Source organism: Teleopsis dalmanni, chromosome 1, assembly GCF_002237135.1.
Source record: "Teleopsis dalmanni isolate 2A chromosome 1, ASM223713v2, whole genome shotgun sequence".
Classification (NCBI taxonomy): domain Eukaryota; kingdom Metazoa; phylum Arthropoda; class Insecta; order Diptera; family Diopsidae; genus Teleopsis; species Teleopsis dalmanni.
In genome coordinates, this window is record NC_051846.1 from 37596977 (window position 1) to 37616129 (window position 19153).

The following is a 19153-nucleotide window of genomic DNA, read 5'->3' on the forward strand; positions in this document are numbered from 1 at the left end:
AAAAGACGCGTCTTTATCGTTTGAGATCCATTTTTATTTTGACGCTGCTTTCAAAACAGCGCTACTATATCAGGCGAAACATACTAATATATTCTTACAATAACAATTTAATAATATCTAACATAATCTATTACAAGTAACAAATTTAAAGATAAATTCATTCTTCTGCAATATGGCCTTTACGGATTCAGAGCATTTCTCTAAGTTAAATTCCTTAATAAGTTTCGGTGTATATTCCAAAAATGTTTATCCTGTTCCACTTGGCGAATTTCTTGCTATATAAAATATTTTAGCTTATGTTTTTGTTTTGTGAGATAATAAATATATATATATATTTATTGAAAATACAGAAACTGAAAACGCATCTCAATTGAAATACGAGGACGGTTTGATAAGTCCGTGACTTTTTGAATTTCTCGTGCAGTTACTCCAAATGCAACAGTTCAGTCGTCAGCTACAATCTACCAGTGGGCAACTTTCTAATTTTGAGCAAGCTACGTCGTTCAGTTGTTGTTTGATAGCCGTTCAAAGCTGACAACCTCGTGAATTTTTACGAAAATTGAAAAAAGTGAATTTCGTGTGCTGATTAAGCATTACTGGCCAAAATCCACGAATTGGGATACGAGCTGCCCCATCCAGCATATTCTCCAGATTTAGTCCCTGCGACTATTTTCTGTTTCCAAACCTAAAAAAAATGGCTGGGCGGTAAAAGATTTGAGTCGAATGAAGAAGTCATTACCGAAGCAAACACGTATTTTAAGAGCTTTGAGAAAACCTAGTATTATTTGGAGGGAATAAGAAAATTAGAAAATTGCTGGACTAAATGTATCGAGCTAAACTGTGATTATGTAGAAAAACAAAATGTTTATTTGTCGAAAAAAATTTGTTTTAATCAAAAAGTCACTGACTTATCAAACCGCCCTCGTATTATAAACAGAATGTTAGCTTGGAAATATAATTATCAAACCCATTATCAATATATTATTTTCCATTTTATTAGTAATTTTTTATACAAATTTACAACAAATTATAAACATGAAAATATAATTATCGTATCCGTTTATCAATATATTATTTTCCTTTTTAATAGTAGTTTTTAGATACAATTTTCAATTTCACACTTTTAAGTATTTATTAATTATCCTACTTATTTCTATACCATACAATACAATATGCAAATAGAAAATAAATCTAACAACGTCTCAAGTACCAAGAAAATGAAAAAAAAACTCCAAATAATTCAAATAATTTTAATGAAAAGCACTTGAATGGAAATTAAGTTTGTTTGAATAGATATTATTCTAAATGAAGTGCAATTAATTAATATATTTAAAATTGCGCAGAAAGCACAGTTCGATGTAACTCCATTGGCATCCATCAAGTATTGCTTGAAAAAGGGAAGACGAGTGCTTACTAGTATTGCATACATAAAAACGTATTAATTTGTTAGCAAGGAGCAAGTGTAAGTGTAAAGCAACAGAGCAACAAAGCATCTTTAACCAACCGCAACTGCTGCAACCGATGAACACGTTTAATATGGTAATTTATGCACGGAATAAATTCGATTATATTAACGCATGCAGTGTATGTATAGTCGTGTGCAGTACTCGTATACAGCATAAAGCACATATAAACCTATATACCGTGTACAACAAACAGCAGTGTTTCGGCATTGGCAGCAGCAGCAGAAGAAGCAGTAGTAAAAGTGGCTGCACGGCACTTGTATGTAGAGCATACACACTCAAACAGAATCACTCGTTCATGCACTTGTTACACATTAAGATGCATGCGCATATATTTCGAATTGCAACAGCGTAAGCGTATCGAAAGCTACGTGAGTTCATATAGTGAAGAAACGCGTATTGTGCGGTTTTTGCAACATCATGAGAAACGTATTAAGTACAACATATTTGTGTGTGTAATATTATATTTTAACCATCAGTACACACCTTTATGCACTTGTATACCATATCTGTGTATAAATATGGCCACGGCATGTACTTCAACTTGAACAGTTGCTCAACTCTAGAATTGCATACGAAGCCGACTGACATGTATGCAAAGACCTTACATATTTCAGTATTTTCACAGCCAAAATTTGTTATTGAAAAAAAGAAAAACAAAAAAAAAAGTGAACACAAAACGAAGAAATCACTTTTAAGGATAACATCACTTATGGGAGCTATAAACCACACAATTGGGCACTGCAAGTCAAACTTAAGGCAACCACCACAGCCACGATAGTTACTATACCGCAACACTGCTGGGCGCCAATGCATGATATGCGCGGCGCTTAACTTGATTTACTCAATTGATTTTTGTATGGCATCCTTTTAACTACACGGAATATTTTCATATATATTATCCTATTTGTTTTTTCTTTTTGTTTTTTGTTTTTGTTTTTGTTTTTGTTTCTTCAAATATATTGGCTTTTTTAAGGCTTCTTGGTATAATATTAAATCGCAGAAATTCGCTGAGCTGAACTTATGAGCCATGCAAAAAGTATCTTCCAAGTTTTTATTTTATTTTTAATAATTTTTTTAATTTTTCACTTCTTTATTGAATATAAAATGAGAAAGGATTAAAATTATTTACATTAATCAGAAAACTTAAATCATTTTTCCGATGAATAAATATAAATGGAGAAGTGAGGGTAATTAATTTCTGTAATAATAAAACCAAATGTATATTTACATCTCAATGGAATGCAAAAATTATTTTAATATCTTTTTATTTTTCAATTATACAAATTTATTTTATCGTATGAAATGCTCAAGAACAGTGGCTATATAATATATATATTAAAAATATAAAAAAAGTACAATATTGTAATTATTATATTAATGAACTTACATGCAACTTTAAAGTTCTTATGTGTGTAAAATAATTTTTTTTTTATTGGAAAAATAAATTTTCATTTTGAACCAAAGATATTACAATACAAACTGTTTCATATGGAGAATTGGTGTGAACCAACTTTTGCTCATTTTGATTCGGTTTCTAACTTAATGAGTTATAGTGGATACACATGAGAGTTTTGATTGTAATTTTAGCTGTCAAAAATTTTAAAGTGACGTCTGTAATCAAAAAGTATCGATTCACACGACGTATCATTGTCAGACCAGCAGTGTCAATAATTGTCAGATTTATCATATGTCCACACTTTTTAACTACTTTAAGTACTACTCCTAAAAAAAGAAGTACATATGATAAATAACAGTTTTGTTTCATTTAAATGAAAATTTATTTTATTCCTATAAACTGTTCACAATAGCATAATAGCAAATTTTCTAATCAAGTAGTATTTTGGGCTAACTATACAATTGTTTCGGATTTGGTCACATAAAAATACACATCAAAATAATACATTTTGATTTATTTGATATGAAATATATCATACTGCACCAAAGAAATTAATAAACCAGTATCATCAATATCCTTACATGATATGTGACTATACATAAATAACAACATTTAAATCTATAAGAGTACTTATCCATATATATGATCGGAACTGGTAAATATCAACCATAGACTCGCATGTAAAAATACAAAAACAATATACCAAGAATTGTTATTAATTGACAATTTCTTTTATCAGTGAAGATATTTTGACAATATATATATATATTTTGAGTATAGCCAAAATATTATTGTATCTCATTATGTTATTGTAGATTAATTTTAATGCAATAGAAAATACGAATAATATGTGTTTGTACCAAGTCTGATATTGCCACATATCATAACAAATATATTTCCAGAGCATATAAGAACATACAACATTTATTTATTACATATTTATTCTTTAGTAATAGTAAATTGAATACATTTTCTACTCTACTAAATTGCAATATTTTACTTTCCATTTTATTTTTAAATATTTATTTATTAAATACATTTACATACATTTATAAAAGAATTATTTATTATCATTTGTTTTTCCAATTCACATATGCATTTTAAATTTAATGAATTTACAGGAATTTTTTATTTATAAATAATAAATGGATAACATTCGAGAACACTAAAAAAAAAACAAAAGGCAAACATTATTAAATATAAACTCTATAATTTATGAACAATTACACTATTTCCCTTTTTAAATAATTACTTAGTTGCTATCATATGAAAACAAATTTGTCTGCTATAATATAATTAAATACAAATATTTCACAGACAAAATTAATGGATAAACTACAAAAATGAATTTCGTTTACCATCAATTATAGGCTCATAAATTTGTGAGTTATAAAATTTACAAATTTATACCATAATAAAGATACTTATTTTAGAAATTTTGAATTTCGTCCATAATTGATAAACTTTTAACTGTTGTTTTTTGATAATAAAATTATATTGAAGTGTTAAAAAAACTATTAAAACATGGTATTGTTTAAAACCATATTTAATGTGTATAATTTATTTATACAATTATTTTCTAAGTAGATAACTCTGCCGATAAGCAGTAACCAGTAAAACACTCTAACTAAATAATTCATCATCATCGGTAGTATCTGTAACAGTCTATGTCAGGCCTTTACTTTCCAAATTGGTTTTCTATGTACGTCTGTGCTTTGCTGCTACCCGCCGTTTATTAATAGCTTTGGTCCACCATCTGTTTCATTGTGCATCCATCTTGCAAGCGATCCTGCTCGTGTTTTATTACATGTGATTCTGCTTTAGGTATTCCTTTAAATGTATCATCAATGACGAGGCGTGTTTTGTTTACTTTGGTATAACCAATAAGTTTCATCATTGTGTCAAATAACGCATTGATCGTTTTCACATATTGGATCAAAAATCTTCCAAGAAATTAATTTCATAAAAATTGTAAATATAATTATACTACTTCCAGGTAACGTCCATTTTAAATATTTTTTTATTTTTCGCAGACTTTAAATGGGATTGTGTGCTTGATGGATATCAACAGCATAAGAGAGAACTAATTAAGTAAGGTCTTTTTTTGTAGAAAATTTAATTCTGAGTATTAGCTACCTCGAAAACTGTTTGTATAAACTATAATAGGAGTATTTCTGAAGGTACAAGTTTTTTTATTTCCTTTTAAATTTATGACATTGCTATTGATGATTAATCCTACGTGTATAAAGGACTTAACTATCCTAAACTTATTGCTACGTTTTTTAATTCAAGTTTTCTCAAACGCCGTCATTTAACAATTTAACAACTAATACGGCAGTATTTTCGACATATATATGAAGCCATAAATGTGCTTTATATTTGTGTTTTATGTTTACAAATATTTCTCATAGTTTGTTTTTTATAGTCCACCGTTTGCACAATTAAAACTAAACAAAACTGGACTTACTTTCTTATTTGCTTTCTTTATCTATTGAAAAACCTTTCGTAGTCCATCTATGGCTTAATTAAAGGTTCAAAAGGGATTTAAGATAGTGTGATGGATATCCTTTGGATCATGAATAGAAATTCCCTTAGATCATCTTAGCTTTGAAATAAGTTCTAATCCAATTAATGGGACAATATCTTCTTTATACTACATTTAAATATACGACATTACAATAAATGTTGGATTTTAGTTAGGATCACCGTAATGACCTAACAAAGTTATAAGGATTGTTATTTCAGTGTTCATAAAAATAACAACCATTATCATAATCATACCCCAACCCCATCATACCCCAAAAAATATTTTTAATGCTTTTTATCAGGGCTGTCCAAATCACGAGAAACGGGCCTCTACAACAATAAGTCAAATTTTTGTATATTGTATTTTGGTAATTACATTACTTTATCTTTATGATATCCCAAATAAATGAATTTATATGTTTTAAATAAATTATAATATAATTCACTTAATAATTTATAATACTTTAGTTAATTGTCAAAGACTTTAGTATATATTTCTTTGTACAGCTGATTCCAAAAACTCGTACTTAATACCTTAAGTATAACAACAACTAATATTAATAATATTGATATCGTTAGAATTGTATAAGATTTATCAATGAAAAATTAATAAAACTTAATTTAACATCATCATGTATTTTTATTTTTCACCTTCAAAATTATGAACGTAAGCATTTATTTCTGCGGCGTTTTAACCTATTAGTAATTTGATTTGACCTGCAATCTTATCATGTCTGGACAGCCCTAATCTATATGATAACTGGATCTAAACGAACAACATTCGATTTAAATAATATTCACTAAACTGGATCTAAATGAACAATAATAATAACTGAATCTAAAAGAACAACATTCGATTTAAATATAATCTATTCACTTAAAATATTCCATAGTGTACATATCATACATGTAATGGAAAATTGAACTCTACAATGATTTGGTTCTTTGACAACTGTCTGGTTTTTTTGATTATTTCAATTAGAACAAAAGATGAAGTGCTACTAAGAAGAATAAAATTATAAAAATTCAAACGTTTTGAATGTGTAAAAAATTAGAATAAATAAATTCAAATATCTTAAATATATATAAATATAGCTTCAAACTAATATATATTTCTTTTATTTATATTTTTATACATTTTTGTTTCAGGATTGAAGTTGATGATCAAATTACAAAGCCACTTAATTTAGCTAACTCAGCTGTTTTACGTGCCGTTGAAGAAGAAGAAGAAATGAAGTGTGGTAAGTTAAAATAATTTATATAATTTAATAAATAAATTATATATGTTGTGTTTTATTTTGTGTACAAGAGAAGACTTAATATATGAAACCCACACAAATCGCTTACTCAATTACTCAATTTAAATTTTCAATCATACGAAAAAGTAAAATTTTCTTATTGTACACATATTTCATACTACACAGACGAAATGTTTTTAATATTCTAAACATGCTTCACACAAAACTCGAGAAGTCTCTCCTTACAGAGAAGTTTCTAATTACTTTACTAACATGTTCACACGTAAAAAATTAGATACTTACACTTTAACACAGAATAGAATAGAAATGCTTCGAAGAGTTTCAAACGGCATTTTAAGTTTAAGTTATCAAATTTTCAAAGCTTGTGAAGGCAACACAAATTTACTATTTCCTTTCAAAATATTACTATGAGTTAAATATGGTATATAAAGTTAGTAATATCACTTTTATACATTAGTATTAACATTAGTATTATAGAACGTATACATGCTATAAATTAAGCGATTTTGTTAATATTATAATATTGCTTTTTATGGAAAAAAAAAATTTGTGTAAAATTGAAATCATTTAATTAATCACACACAAATAATCCACAAAATGTAATAATATTCACCTCAAAAGGATTTCCAATTCCAATAATTCTCATGTGTAAAGCAATGTAATTAAATATATTTTCATTTGTCATTCAAACTCAAACTTTTGCGGGGTTACGTGTCGTATGAGTGACAATGATTTTTCATATAATTTCGTGCGAATGCAATTGAATATTTTATTTCATTTTTAGAGCGAACATAACAAAGTCATCAGCTAGCAATATTGATTTCATAATATTGCGATTATCTGCCTAAATGAATTTTAAAACTAATTAAAGGCTTTACACGTTCTAAAGTATTTACAATTTACATATATATACAATTAGACGTATTAGATTCAACAACAATAGAGCATTATGCAAATGTAATTAGTGGCAAAAATGTTTATTAGTTGATATACAAATTAGTAAAATGTAGTTATAAATGTAGGTATGAATGTATGTATGTATACATATTAATAGTAATTGAATTTTTACTTCTAAATGCATTGGATATTTTAGCATTTTTGATGAAAACTGCAGGAATTGTTTAATTGAAATGAAAATATCAATATTGAAATTATAGGAAATGTTGAATGATAAGAGAATTAATTTTGTGACTACAATTTATGTGGTAAAATTCATTTAATTTAATAAAAATATTTATAATAATAAATAAAACCACATTAAATAAAAATAAAAATTATTTAAAGTACGTATAAAATATATTTAATTCACTCATTTATATATTTTTATAATCTGACATCTACCGTGTTATCAAAATTGCGAGCACAAAAACATCTTAAATGTACAAATAAAGGGAGAATAAATGTTATAAAATTTTTCCCTAAATACCAGTCATTTAACAAGTTTGGGTGCATTTTATACAAGTTAATCATTTCATTCACACGACATTTTATTTACTTAGACACCCGCATACAAATAAATCCACTCTCATATACACACAGACTTCATTTAACTAGTAAATATACACTTAATTACAGCCCTTACTCTGTGAGTAGATCTTTTCAGATAGAACACTATGCATACATGCACTTCACTTACGTAAAGCCTCAAACTGAATAAACTTTTCAATATGAAATTGACTTTATGAACATAACTTTTAAAACTTCAGATTAAGTTTCCGACCAACAGAACGTTACATTTCAATGTAAAGGCTACCTACCTACATAGATGAAAGTAGCTTTCATATTCGTACACATACAAAAGTTTACACTTAAAGTAAAAAGTAAGCGAAATGACTATTTTTAACAAATTTTATCTAAGCATCAATAGCTTACTAACCAAGCATTCAGCTAGCCAATAAACGTAATAATGAAGTTCATAATTAACTTGATTGTTGTCGAACGGCTACAAAAACAAACTATTTTATAAAATTTTCTATGAAACTTGAGACAAAAGCTAACTAAGAATGAAAGACTAAATTGAATTTAAACGTGGGGAAATGTACACATATATCTTTAGTTGAAAGACTATATAATACAAAGCTGGAAAACAGTAAAGTTGCAGCATCTATAACTGCAACTCCGTCTATGTAACAATGTCTGTGTTCGGAAATGTGCGACTATGAACACTTATGCCCATCGGGGATACAATATATGAAAGTGTTTATATTCGTATTTATTTGTGTCAATGTATGTTTGCGAATATTGGTAAGACTAAACAAACTAAAGCAACGATAATACATTCAACTCATTTCATTATACAAGAAGTATTGTCCCTTGAACTTAAACCTAAATCACACAACAAGCACTTAGTCTATATGCAGTTAAGTTGGTAGTTTAAATGCTCAACTTAAATACTCAATATGTCTAACTTATCTAACCAAGAAAGCTGATGTTAACATATAAAAAAACAACTGGTCATGTCCAAGCAGCTTACATACTGGCTTTTGTATGTAAATAGAATATTTTATACTAAGTCCTGTGATTGGGCATATTTTTAAAATATGTGTAAAATTATAAAAACTACTTAATTATAAAAAAAAATGCAGAATAGCTAGATTTACCTCTGCAGAAACTTAAATACATTTCATACATGTTTTTTAAAGCAGCGCTGAAACTTAAATTCCCTATTATTACTAAGTACAAAAAATCTGATTAATACTATTATTTATGTAATTAAGCTGTACAACGAAAATATCATAGTCGAAATAAACTTCACTACAAAATTAAATTTCTATCAGTTATTAAGTACATCCTTCTACTCCTTTTAAGCAAGTGTTCAGTGTGCAATGAGTTGTTTAGTAGTTAACAACACCAAAAAACTAAAAAATTAAAAATGGCATAAAAGTGCTATGTAACAACACTAAACATGCAGAAAAAAGAGAAAAATAATTAAACAAAAAAACGTTAACATTTCAAAGGTAGAGAAATTTCTTTTAAGATTTTGAGTGTTTAATTTTAAATGTCCGAAAGCCAAGTTTGGTTCATAAAAACTACAAATGAATATAGATTTTCTTATTAATTTAGATATCTGACGTATTACCAACCAAATTGATTGCAACAGACTAGTACTGATTTTTTCCTTCACATATTCAGTAACAAACATGATAAGAATATCGGCATATTATTATATTATAAAATTACTTTTCAACTTTATAACTTCTAACATTGAAGTTAAAGCTGAAGTACCAGTTTTTCACATCTAAAGTGTTTATACAGTAGTTTACCACAAATAATCGTTGTGGAATTATTTTCTGATTCTTCTATTATTATTCTTCAGTTAACCGGTTCTATTTTGATTTTTTTGGTACCGTGAACTGGCACTTTGGATGTTTAATTTCTTTTTTAGTGATTATAAGTGCTGTTAGCTGTAACTTTAATCGTTCATTTCATTTTTTTTCGTTACTTTTAGTGCTGTTAGCTATCAATTTGACTGTTGTTTATTTTATTATATGTAGGTGTCTTTGAATTACACATTATTTGCATGCGTAACTGATGTGAAAGCGTTTACTTCCTATTCGATCTCAACTATCATTTATAATAATTTTTACATATGTGATTTTTAGCTAAGTTGACCTCTAATTGCTTACGTAAATAATTTAATTAGATTACCTTCGTAGTTAATATTTTTTTAATTATATTTTATTATAATATAGAAATATCTGATAGTATTGTAAGTTTACTTTGTAATAAAGACTTTCAAGCGTCCGACTTGATTTCTTTAGTAAATTATATGAAATGTTTACTACTCAAAATTTTTACTAAAATACTAGATTCAAATTATTGAACGAATTTAATATATTTTATGCATTTTATTGTTTAATAAAACAACAAAATAAAACATACAAATAATAATTTTATTTTTTTATATAAAAGTCAAATTTTGAACTTAATCCCTAATAAATATAAAAATATAATTTATATAATTAAAAAATCAACTCACTTGGATGACAGTTAAAAGTTCGTCACTTTTGCTGCAAAATGTTGTTTCATTGAATATTTTGAAAATATTTTTAAAGCAACTAAAAATCACTTCTTTGTGTGGCTTTCAAATAAGCTCCAAAATATTAGTATCACATAATCATCAATAAAATTAAATCGAAAAATTGATGAAATATACTTTATGCTTCTGCAATAAGCAAAAAAAAATCTATATATAAATTTTTGACCAAGTGACATATGCCATATGACGACTACGAAAATCGAACAAAAATCGAACTTCCAAAAACAAAAAAAAAAGGAATGGGTATGGGTATGGCTTATAAGCACATAAACGCAACTCTAATATCCCGGCAAACATTAAAATGCACTTCAGAAAGTCATTGATCATATTCTACGTTACCTTGGGGTATCCAATTTAAAACTTTCCACATTGCCATCAGCAGAATCAACCACAAAAAATTATTAATGACCTCCAACATGCCACAGACGTTAAAAATCGAACGCACTCACAAATAAACGAGCCAACGGACACAAACGCGCTCTCACACACACATACATACACACATATACAAACAAAATAAACAGGAAAAAAATGTTGCAAAAATTTTGCTTAAAAACAGAAACGGAAACTATAACTCAGCAGTTCAGCATTAAACAAAGCGCACTGGCTTCGTTCCATGGTCTATGGTCTATGCCCCAGTAGCCGAGGTGGTGTACAGTACAATCGATAGGCAAATTTAGTGCAAGAACTTAAACTAAGTTTAGCAATTTAAAGCTCAGAAAATAGGATTTTGATCATTTTTAACTTAAAATATATAAATTTTTTGATATGAATTAATAAATAATTAAATTGAAAAATAATCATAATAATAACTATATAATATATATCTTGTCTACTATTAATTTTTTTTATTTTTAAATAAAATATTAAATTTATTGTAAAGTCATAATATTAACACACATTACAAATGTATTAATTTTACTATTGAATATTATAGTTCTACATAATAATTCTTTGAACAGCACACCTTAAATATTTTTGTATATATATATAACAAATAAAAGAAATTCTTTTGTTTTTATTTAAGAAAAAAAAATATATATATACAAGAAAAAAAGCTAAATAATTTCATGCATCACACATATATGTAGATATCTATTTTTATAGACTTGTATCTTACCTTCAACTAGAGGCAGTATAGTTGCTATCGATCGACAACAGCACATAAATTCTTATATACTTTTCGAAAAACTAAATTTAATGACAGACATTCTGATACAGAAATACCAAAAAATCTCTACAAAAAATATAACAACAGAAAAAATAACATTAAATTCAAAACAAAATTAAACTTTAATTTATTGTTGTTTTTGTGAGAGTGACGTCTATAAATTTGCAAAATTTTATTGTCCTTATTTTTGAGAAAATTTCGTTAAATTTGTATTTTTCAACTGAAAATATTTATTTATTTTTTTTATTTTTTTTTATTAGTTCTTAAAACTCAGTTGTAATAACATTTGTAGGCAATTATTCATTTTTAATATTTTACATTAATGTTTTCTAAGATTTTTAGGAACATTACTTTCGTTGTATTAAATAAGTTGATTTATTTATTTATGTTTCATTTAAATCTTCCTACTATAGTTTATGTATAAAATTAAGTCGAAATGCTTACATTTTTTATGATTCATATTATCACTTCAATAAATATGTCTAAAAAGACAAATCTGTGCTGTCAACTATCACTATTTTAATACCATTTTCGATTGGTAAATCTGGGATAAGTTTCGCAATCGAAATACACTTTTAGTAGTATCATTTAGTAGTAGTAGTTTTTTTTTGTATCATTTTCGATTGGTAAATCTTGAGCGAAATATATAACACTCTGGAACAATTTATAATACTCTAGATATTTTGCAAGAGTAGCAAGATAATCCTAAAATTTACAGCTCTTCTATATGGCTTGATACAGGTAAGAAGTGATTTGGTTCGACGTATGTATTTATAAAAAATACAAATGGCTATTAACATAGTTACAGAAATGTTAGATTACGCTAAAAAACGTTCCATTGCGCAACAAAATTTGACAGATCAAAAGTAAATGTAGATTAAATCCAGATATATCAATCAAAAACGAGAAAAAAAAATTTTTAAAATATCCTAAAAAATAATAATTATATGTAGTTGATGGTTATTCACTTACATTGTTTATTACTGTTATAAATTCTAGGGTACCTTGCACAACAATCTAAAAATCTATAATTATAAAAATAAATAATTATATTTAGGTGATGGTTATTTTGTTGCATTGTTTATTACTGTTATAAGTTCTAGGGTAACTTGCACAACGCTCTAAAGATCTATTGTGCCTCCTTCATGAACTCAGAGAATTAATTTTTCCACGCTTATCTCTTTTAAATATAGAAAACATCACCTTTTTCAAAATAAAAATTTTAATTTTTTTTTAAAAAAAATAAAGAATTTTCTTTATTATATTAAATTCAACACAACAGTATTTTTTAATCACCCTTCAATTGTGATACTAGTATTTATTAGTATATGTATTTTAAAATGTCATTATATCTAATCTTATGTAAAATGCTCTATGCTTCACTTTAATTATTCACATCTATTCAAGTCAATATCTACTCATAGATATGAGTTTCGTGTATTAATACATCCTTCATTCGAACCTATTTAAATGAACCTATTTGTCATTTTTCTGTTACTTAAATCCATTATACCAACCATCACGTTGCATATCTTATGAAATACATCACCTAGTAAGACAATTGTGTTCATATTCAAAATAATTGCGAAATTTTCTCAAAATAATGTTTAATTTTAATGTAACAATTTATAAAAAATATTACAAAAATTATTTAAAATAATTTTTTTTTGCGTGTTTGTGAATGTTCTTATTTAAACAACCAAAATAAAAATCGCAACAACCATTAACGTACCGCAGTGAGACCTTGTAGTCGTCCAAGTCGCTCAAGGCAGCGTTACGAACATCAACAGCCACATACACCGTTACATCAACAACAGCTGGAACAAATCAAAACGCAATATTTGAGCCATCAACACGACATTACCATCGACCGAGATACAGTTTTAAAGATAAATCGCCTCACAACACGAAAGAATTTGCATAAACGCGACCACAGCTGGCCACCACCAACTGTGGAATCAAAGGAAAATTACGCTGATCTAACAACAACAAAAACAACAAATGGAACAGATGGAACAGAGGGAACAACAGGAGCAGCAAAATACAAAGCACGCAGTTCATCAAATGATAATGTGGTATACTTCGATGATAGTGTTTGTAAGCGACACGGTATCGATGAGCTACGTGCGAAATTCAATAGTCCCACAAGGATAATTGAACCCACAGCAAAGGAAGTGCAGCAACATAGGAAAATGGCTAAACTGAAACAAGAGCGAAAGGAGATACAAACAAAAGCACATACAGAACATTTACAGAAAAATGTGACAAATAAATCGATGCTTGTAAATACCCACAGGAGTGAAAAGTTGACAAATGTTAGCAATAACAAGGATAATACATCATTGACAAAAATGGCCGAAACACGCAAAGATGCAGTTGAATTGCCAACAAAAGCACAGACTGACATATTTAGTGAGGAGCAAAAAGGGAAAGAGGCTAGGGATGATGCCGTTATTATTGAAGTTGTTGATGATGTTGGCAATGTCACTGATGCTGCTTATACCAACGGCAACACACCGACTATCAGAGGTTTTTCTGCACCTGAAACAAAAGCAGCAGATGAATATATTGGCTTGGTCGAACCGAAACGTAAATATTATGAACAATTGGCAAAGGACACAAAAAAGTGGCACAGCTATGATAATATTGCAAATAAATTAGAATTGAGTCAAACAGCGGAAAAAATTGCGTCCAGCAAAGCTATGCAAAAACACCACAACAGGCAATCATATTCGCTGGAACGAGGACGTGCAAAAATGCGACGTCAACAATTGCCACCGCTAAAGCCACGAACAAGCAGTGGCGGTGTTGGCGCGACTGATAATTTGGTAAGTTTGACAGCATCATGTTGTAATTTATCAAAGTCACCGAAATTGCAAAGACGCAGTATAAAATTGGCAACCGAAATTAAAATATGCTACGACGATGATGCTGAAAAAGTAGCTTCCAAAAACAATAAGAGTGCAACTATTATTAGTAAAAACAAACCCTTACCGGAGTCAATCAAATCGCAGCAATCAAACTTAATTACAACTGCAGCGGATCTAGAGCATATACCCCTACCACCAACACCATTAGAGAAGAATAAAAATTTATGCGATATAGAACCAGTCCATGACAATGAGCAAACCCTATCTAATCACCCTCGCATTAGTGAGAGGTATCTGCAACAGCAACAGCAACAAAATAATCATATGTTGCAGTATAATAAAAATGTCAATTTGGCGCAAAAACACATGCCACAAACGCATATTATACCCGTGACACTGGAACGATATCAGGAGCGTCAACATGCAGAAAAGTATGATATTAGCGAAAATATTTATGATAATGTGAAGAAAATCTCAAGTGACTTCAAGCAGCAGAAGGAAGCCGCACTGAACACATTAAGCGCTCAGCAAATTTATGACGATGCTTGCATATATTTGCGTTCAATTGATTTGCAAGAGAATACAGTCGCTTATATACCAGCAGCCATTACTATTGTACCCTCTCCAACTGAGGAAGTACTGGAGCATTGGACGGAAGCTAAGAACTTAAGGGCCAATATACAAAAGGCAGATCATATACAGCCATTACCACCGGTGACAATCACACCACCAACAACACCACCACCGCCACCACCCCCGCCAGTGCCACCGCCACCACCAACACGCGCAACTAATGAAAATTTAATACAAATGGCGACAAAAGACGCTTCAACAACTCAGCACAACAAACAAGAAGTAATGTTGCAAGTCGGTAATCCCACAGAAAATGATAACATATCGTCGGACTTAACGGAAATACCAACATATACAATACATTTACCAGCTGCACACAGCAGTGGTGGAACACAACATCAAGACAGTGTCACTAAACTTAAATCTAATCCAAATTCAACTCAAAGCACAACACAAGCTTTAAATTTAAAAACTCCATTGGGGCATGTTAATAATGCAGCAAAAACAACAACAACAAAAGCAAGAGCAACAACAATACCAAATACAAACAAATCCTTGACAAACCCATCTAATGCCGAGCAACAAATGCGTCGTCAAGGCATTTATTATACTGATGGGGAAGATGTTTATGGACCATTTAAGAGCACAGAGTTATATGACAGCAATACACAAATGCATGCGATATCACACAGAAACCAGAAACCGAAAAAAATGCAAAGCTTAGGTAGTGAAAATGTTGGTACCGTTAACGTTGCTATTGCCACTGCTGATGATAGTGGTACTGATGCTGATGCTGATGCTGAAATTAAAAATGAAATCGATGCTATTAAATGTAAACGAGATCGAAAATTGGGACAAACACGTGTAGGTGTAGGCATACAGGGAAGAAATTTAGACCAACAAGCAACTGAGAATAAAATTGAAATTGCTTTGCTGGAAGCAAAATATGGCCAAATACAGCAATCCATAACGGAACACCTCAAGCAAATCGATACATATATGGCAAACGCTAAAATGGCTTTAAATCGTACCCTACTGTCAGAGCAAGAAGCAATCCCATACATTGCCTGGCATGATGTTGTTGGTGCAAAATCGAAGGAGCCGCCTAATGCTATGGCTGCAATTCAAACAAGAGAGGTGGAAACACCACTACAGTTTGTGTTAAAACAAATGCACTGCCATCAAGCAAAGGCAGCCAAGCCAAATGAACATAATGGGGAAGAATGTTCAAATGTAAAAACTGCTGAAGAGCTTAACGATACCACCATCCATGCACAGGAGGTAGAAGTGATTAAACCTGTGGAGAATATGCCAATTGTGGAAGAAGCACTGCATGATTTGGCCAATATAGCTGAAAGCATATTAGCCTGTGAACATAAACTAAGAAAGCAAGCCGCAACGATTGAAAACAGCAATTTGAGCGCAATATTGAATAAAGATTCAGAGGCAGTTCAGTACAAAATTCCGATTAATAGACATTTAACTGCGGAAATAGATGAAGAGAAAGCAACGGATTTAAAGCTTACTACATCCTTGTTAACATCAATACCAGTAACAACAACGACGTCTGGTATTAAAATGGAAAATGGTTATAAAGGAATAAATAAGCAAAATCAAAATAGTAACAGCAGTGCTGATATCAGCAGTCAAGCACTAACTTCGAAACAACACCTCGAGCATGTTGCAGATGTTGTGGCAAGCTATGAGCAATTATCGGCCACAGATAATACCACTGAGTCTACACCAGAACATGCAAAATTATTTCAAATCAATATTGATGCCAATATTGGCAGCCAAACGCCCACACCTACCACAAGTGCAACAACAACATCAAGTAAGACACTACCAAGAGCAATGCAACATGCAGCACAAGTTGTAGAACAACAGCAGGTAATTGACACAAACCAAGTAAAAGGCAATCATACGCTTGCAGTAACAACATTAGCAGCAAATTTAAATCAACAACAAGTCGAACATCAACTCCAATCAGCAACGAACAACGAAAAGGATGTGGCAATTCTACCGCGACAGCTTTCGTGCACTTCATCCACAACGTCAAGTGATACCAACGAAAGCAAAATGCCAACAATAAAATTAAAAGAAATAAACAAGAAGGAAATTTTTAAGCAACAGGAAAAAAATATACGAGAACGAGCTAATATGGTCAATGCTAGTGTATATGATAATGACATCACTGTCAGTACCACTACTGGCACCAACAATAATGCCAGAAAGTTCAAAGCTACACTCAGTGATCAATGTCCTGCACATCAAAAATCAACTGCGAAAGCCACTGATAATTACGACACGTATAAAGCTACCTATGAAATTAAACAGACTCCCTACACGTCACGTCAGTTCTCGTTGGAGCAAGAGCACGCATTGCCAAAAAAAGTCAGTGACACACTGAAAACGGAAGTGCAAATTGCACACGAGACAGTATCAAAGGGTATGCGAGTAGCAAATTGTCAAGTGCAAAAGGTGCAAAAAACGGAAAGTGTTAAATCCAGTAAAGTGACGCAGGAACCACAATTGGTGGAGCATTATGAACAGTGCTTCGAAGGTGAAGTGCTCGAAAGTGCACGCGCTGCTACACCAAATCTGTCATTTCGCAAATATCCTGCACCATTGATAGAACCAAACGTGCCACCACGTGCAGCTTCACCATTCGGTCTGAATGCTTTGGAAGCGACACGTTCCCGTACACGAACGCCATCGCCCATACCACCATTCTCTCTAGAAGCCAAATACACATATGTGCCGCAGGTGGAAGGTCACAATATTGGTTTATTAGTACACACCGCGATGCCGCCAATGTCGTCAACCAAGGAACCACAAACAAGCAAGCGTGAGCATTGCAGCACTAGAAGCAGCCAGAGTTTAGCTTCTACGTGCGCAGGTAGTACATTGCTAACTGGTGTTGCCGCTGATAATGACTATACCAACGTTGACGCTGATATTGATGTTGGTGTTGATGGCGATGACGATGGTAACGTTGAAGGTGGCGGTGACGGTGACGATGACAGTGACGGTGACTATAACGTTGCTACTGATGTTGCTGTTAATGTTGATGACTTTGTTGAATTGCAACGCATTAATGCAATTGTTGCTACTGACAAGGGCAAGTATAATACCAAACAGACCACTTCAAATGCAGCTACTGCTTTAACTAGTACATTATCTTACTCACAATCAACAGCACCAACCACAAATAGTATACGTGCTTCCAATTTGAAATCAATAAAAGAGGCTACTGATGACAATCGCAGCTACAAGCAACCTCCAACATATGAATTTATAATACAACAACAACAGCAACATTACAGGCAATCGCCACAAAAGAACTTGTTGTCGACTACTAATGTCACTGCGGACAGTTCCAATGTTGGGGCCCATAAGTCTGTCAAGGGTTTTGAAGTGACACCGAATACTACAACACCGATGCAAGAACAGCAGCAACAACAACGGCATCAATATTGTACAACATCAAGCGAAAGTACAATAATTAATCGTACGTTCGATAATGTATCACCACGTCCATATATCACAATTGAAGGTATGATATATGTGTTATGATATGTTGCTGTTACTATTTGTTGCTGTTGTTTTTTTCCCTTTCCTTTTTTGTCCCTTTTGTCTGTTACAATACAATTGAAAACCTTCTATTTGGTTTCATTCGTTTCGTACGTGTTGTGAATGTCCTTGCAATTGCGTTCCTTTTGTTTTTTCAACTATTGGATATGATACAGATTTTATTGTCGATAATGTCTTTGTGAAGTTCAAAACTATGTATACGTATATAATACTTCTCAGTGGAATATATCTGTTTTGTTCAAAATTTTTGTTTTTAGTA

At 30.6% G+C, this 19153-nt stretch overlaps 1 protein-coding gene across 1 annotated transcript in view; it reads left to right on the top strand.

Annotated features, from left to right (window-relative positions):
* Positions 1 to 18876, top strand: part of LOC119679715 — a 20398-nt gene extending 1522 nt beyond the window's left edge. Inside the window, exons 2-3 of the mRNA XM_038092213.1 lie at positions 6538 to 6629; positions 13583 to 18876. Of these exons, the coding sequence (XP_037948141.1) occupies positions 6538 to 6629; positions 13583 to 18876 (5386 nt within the window). The remainder of the gene's footprint in view (positions 1 to 6537; positions 6630 to 13582) is intronic.
* The last annotated feature ends 277 nt before the right edge of the window (positions 18877 to 19153 follow it).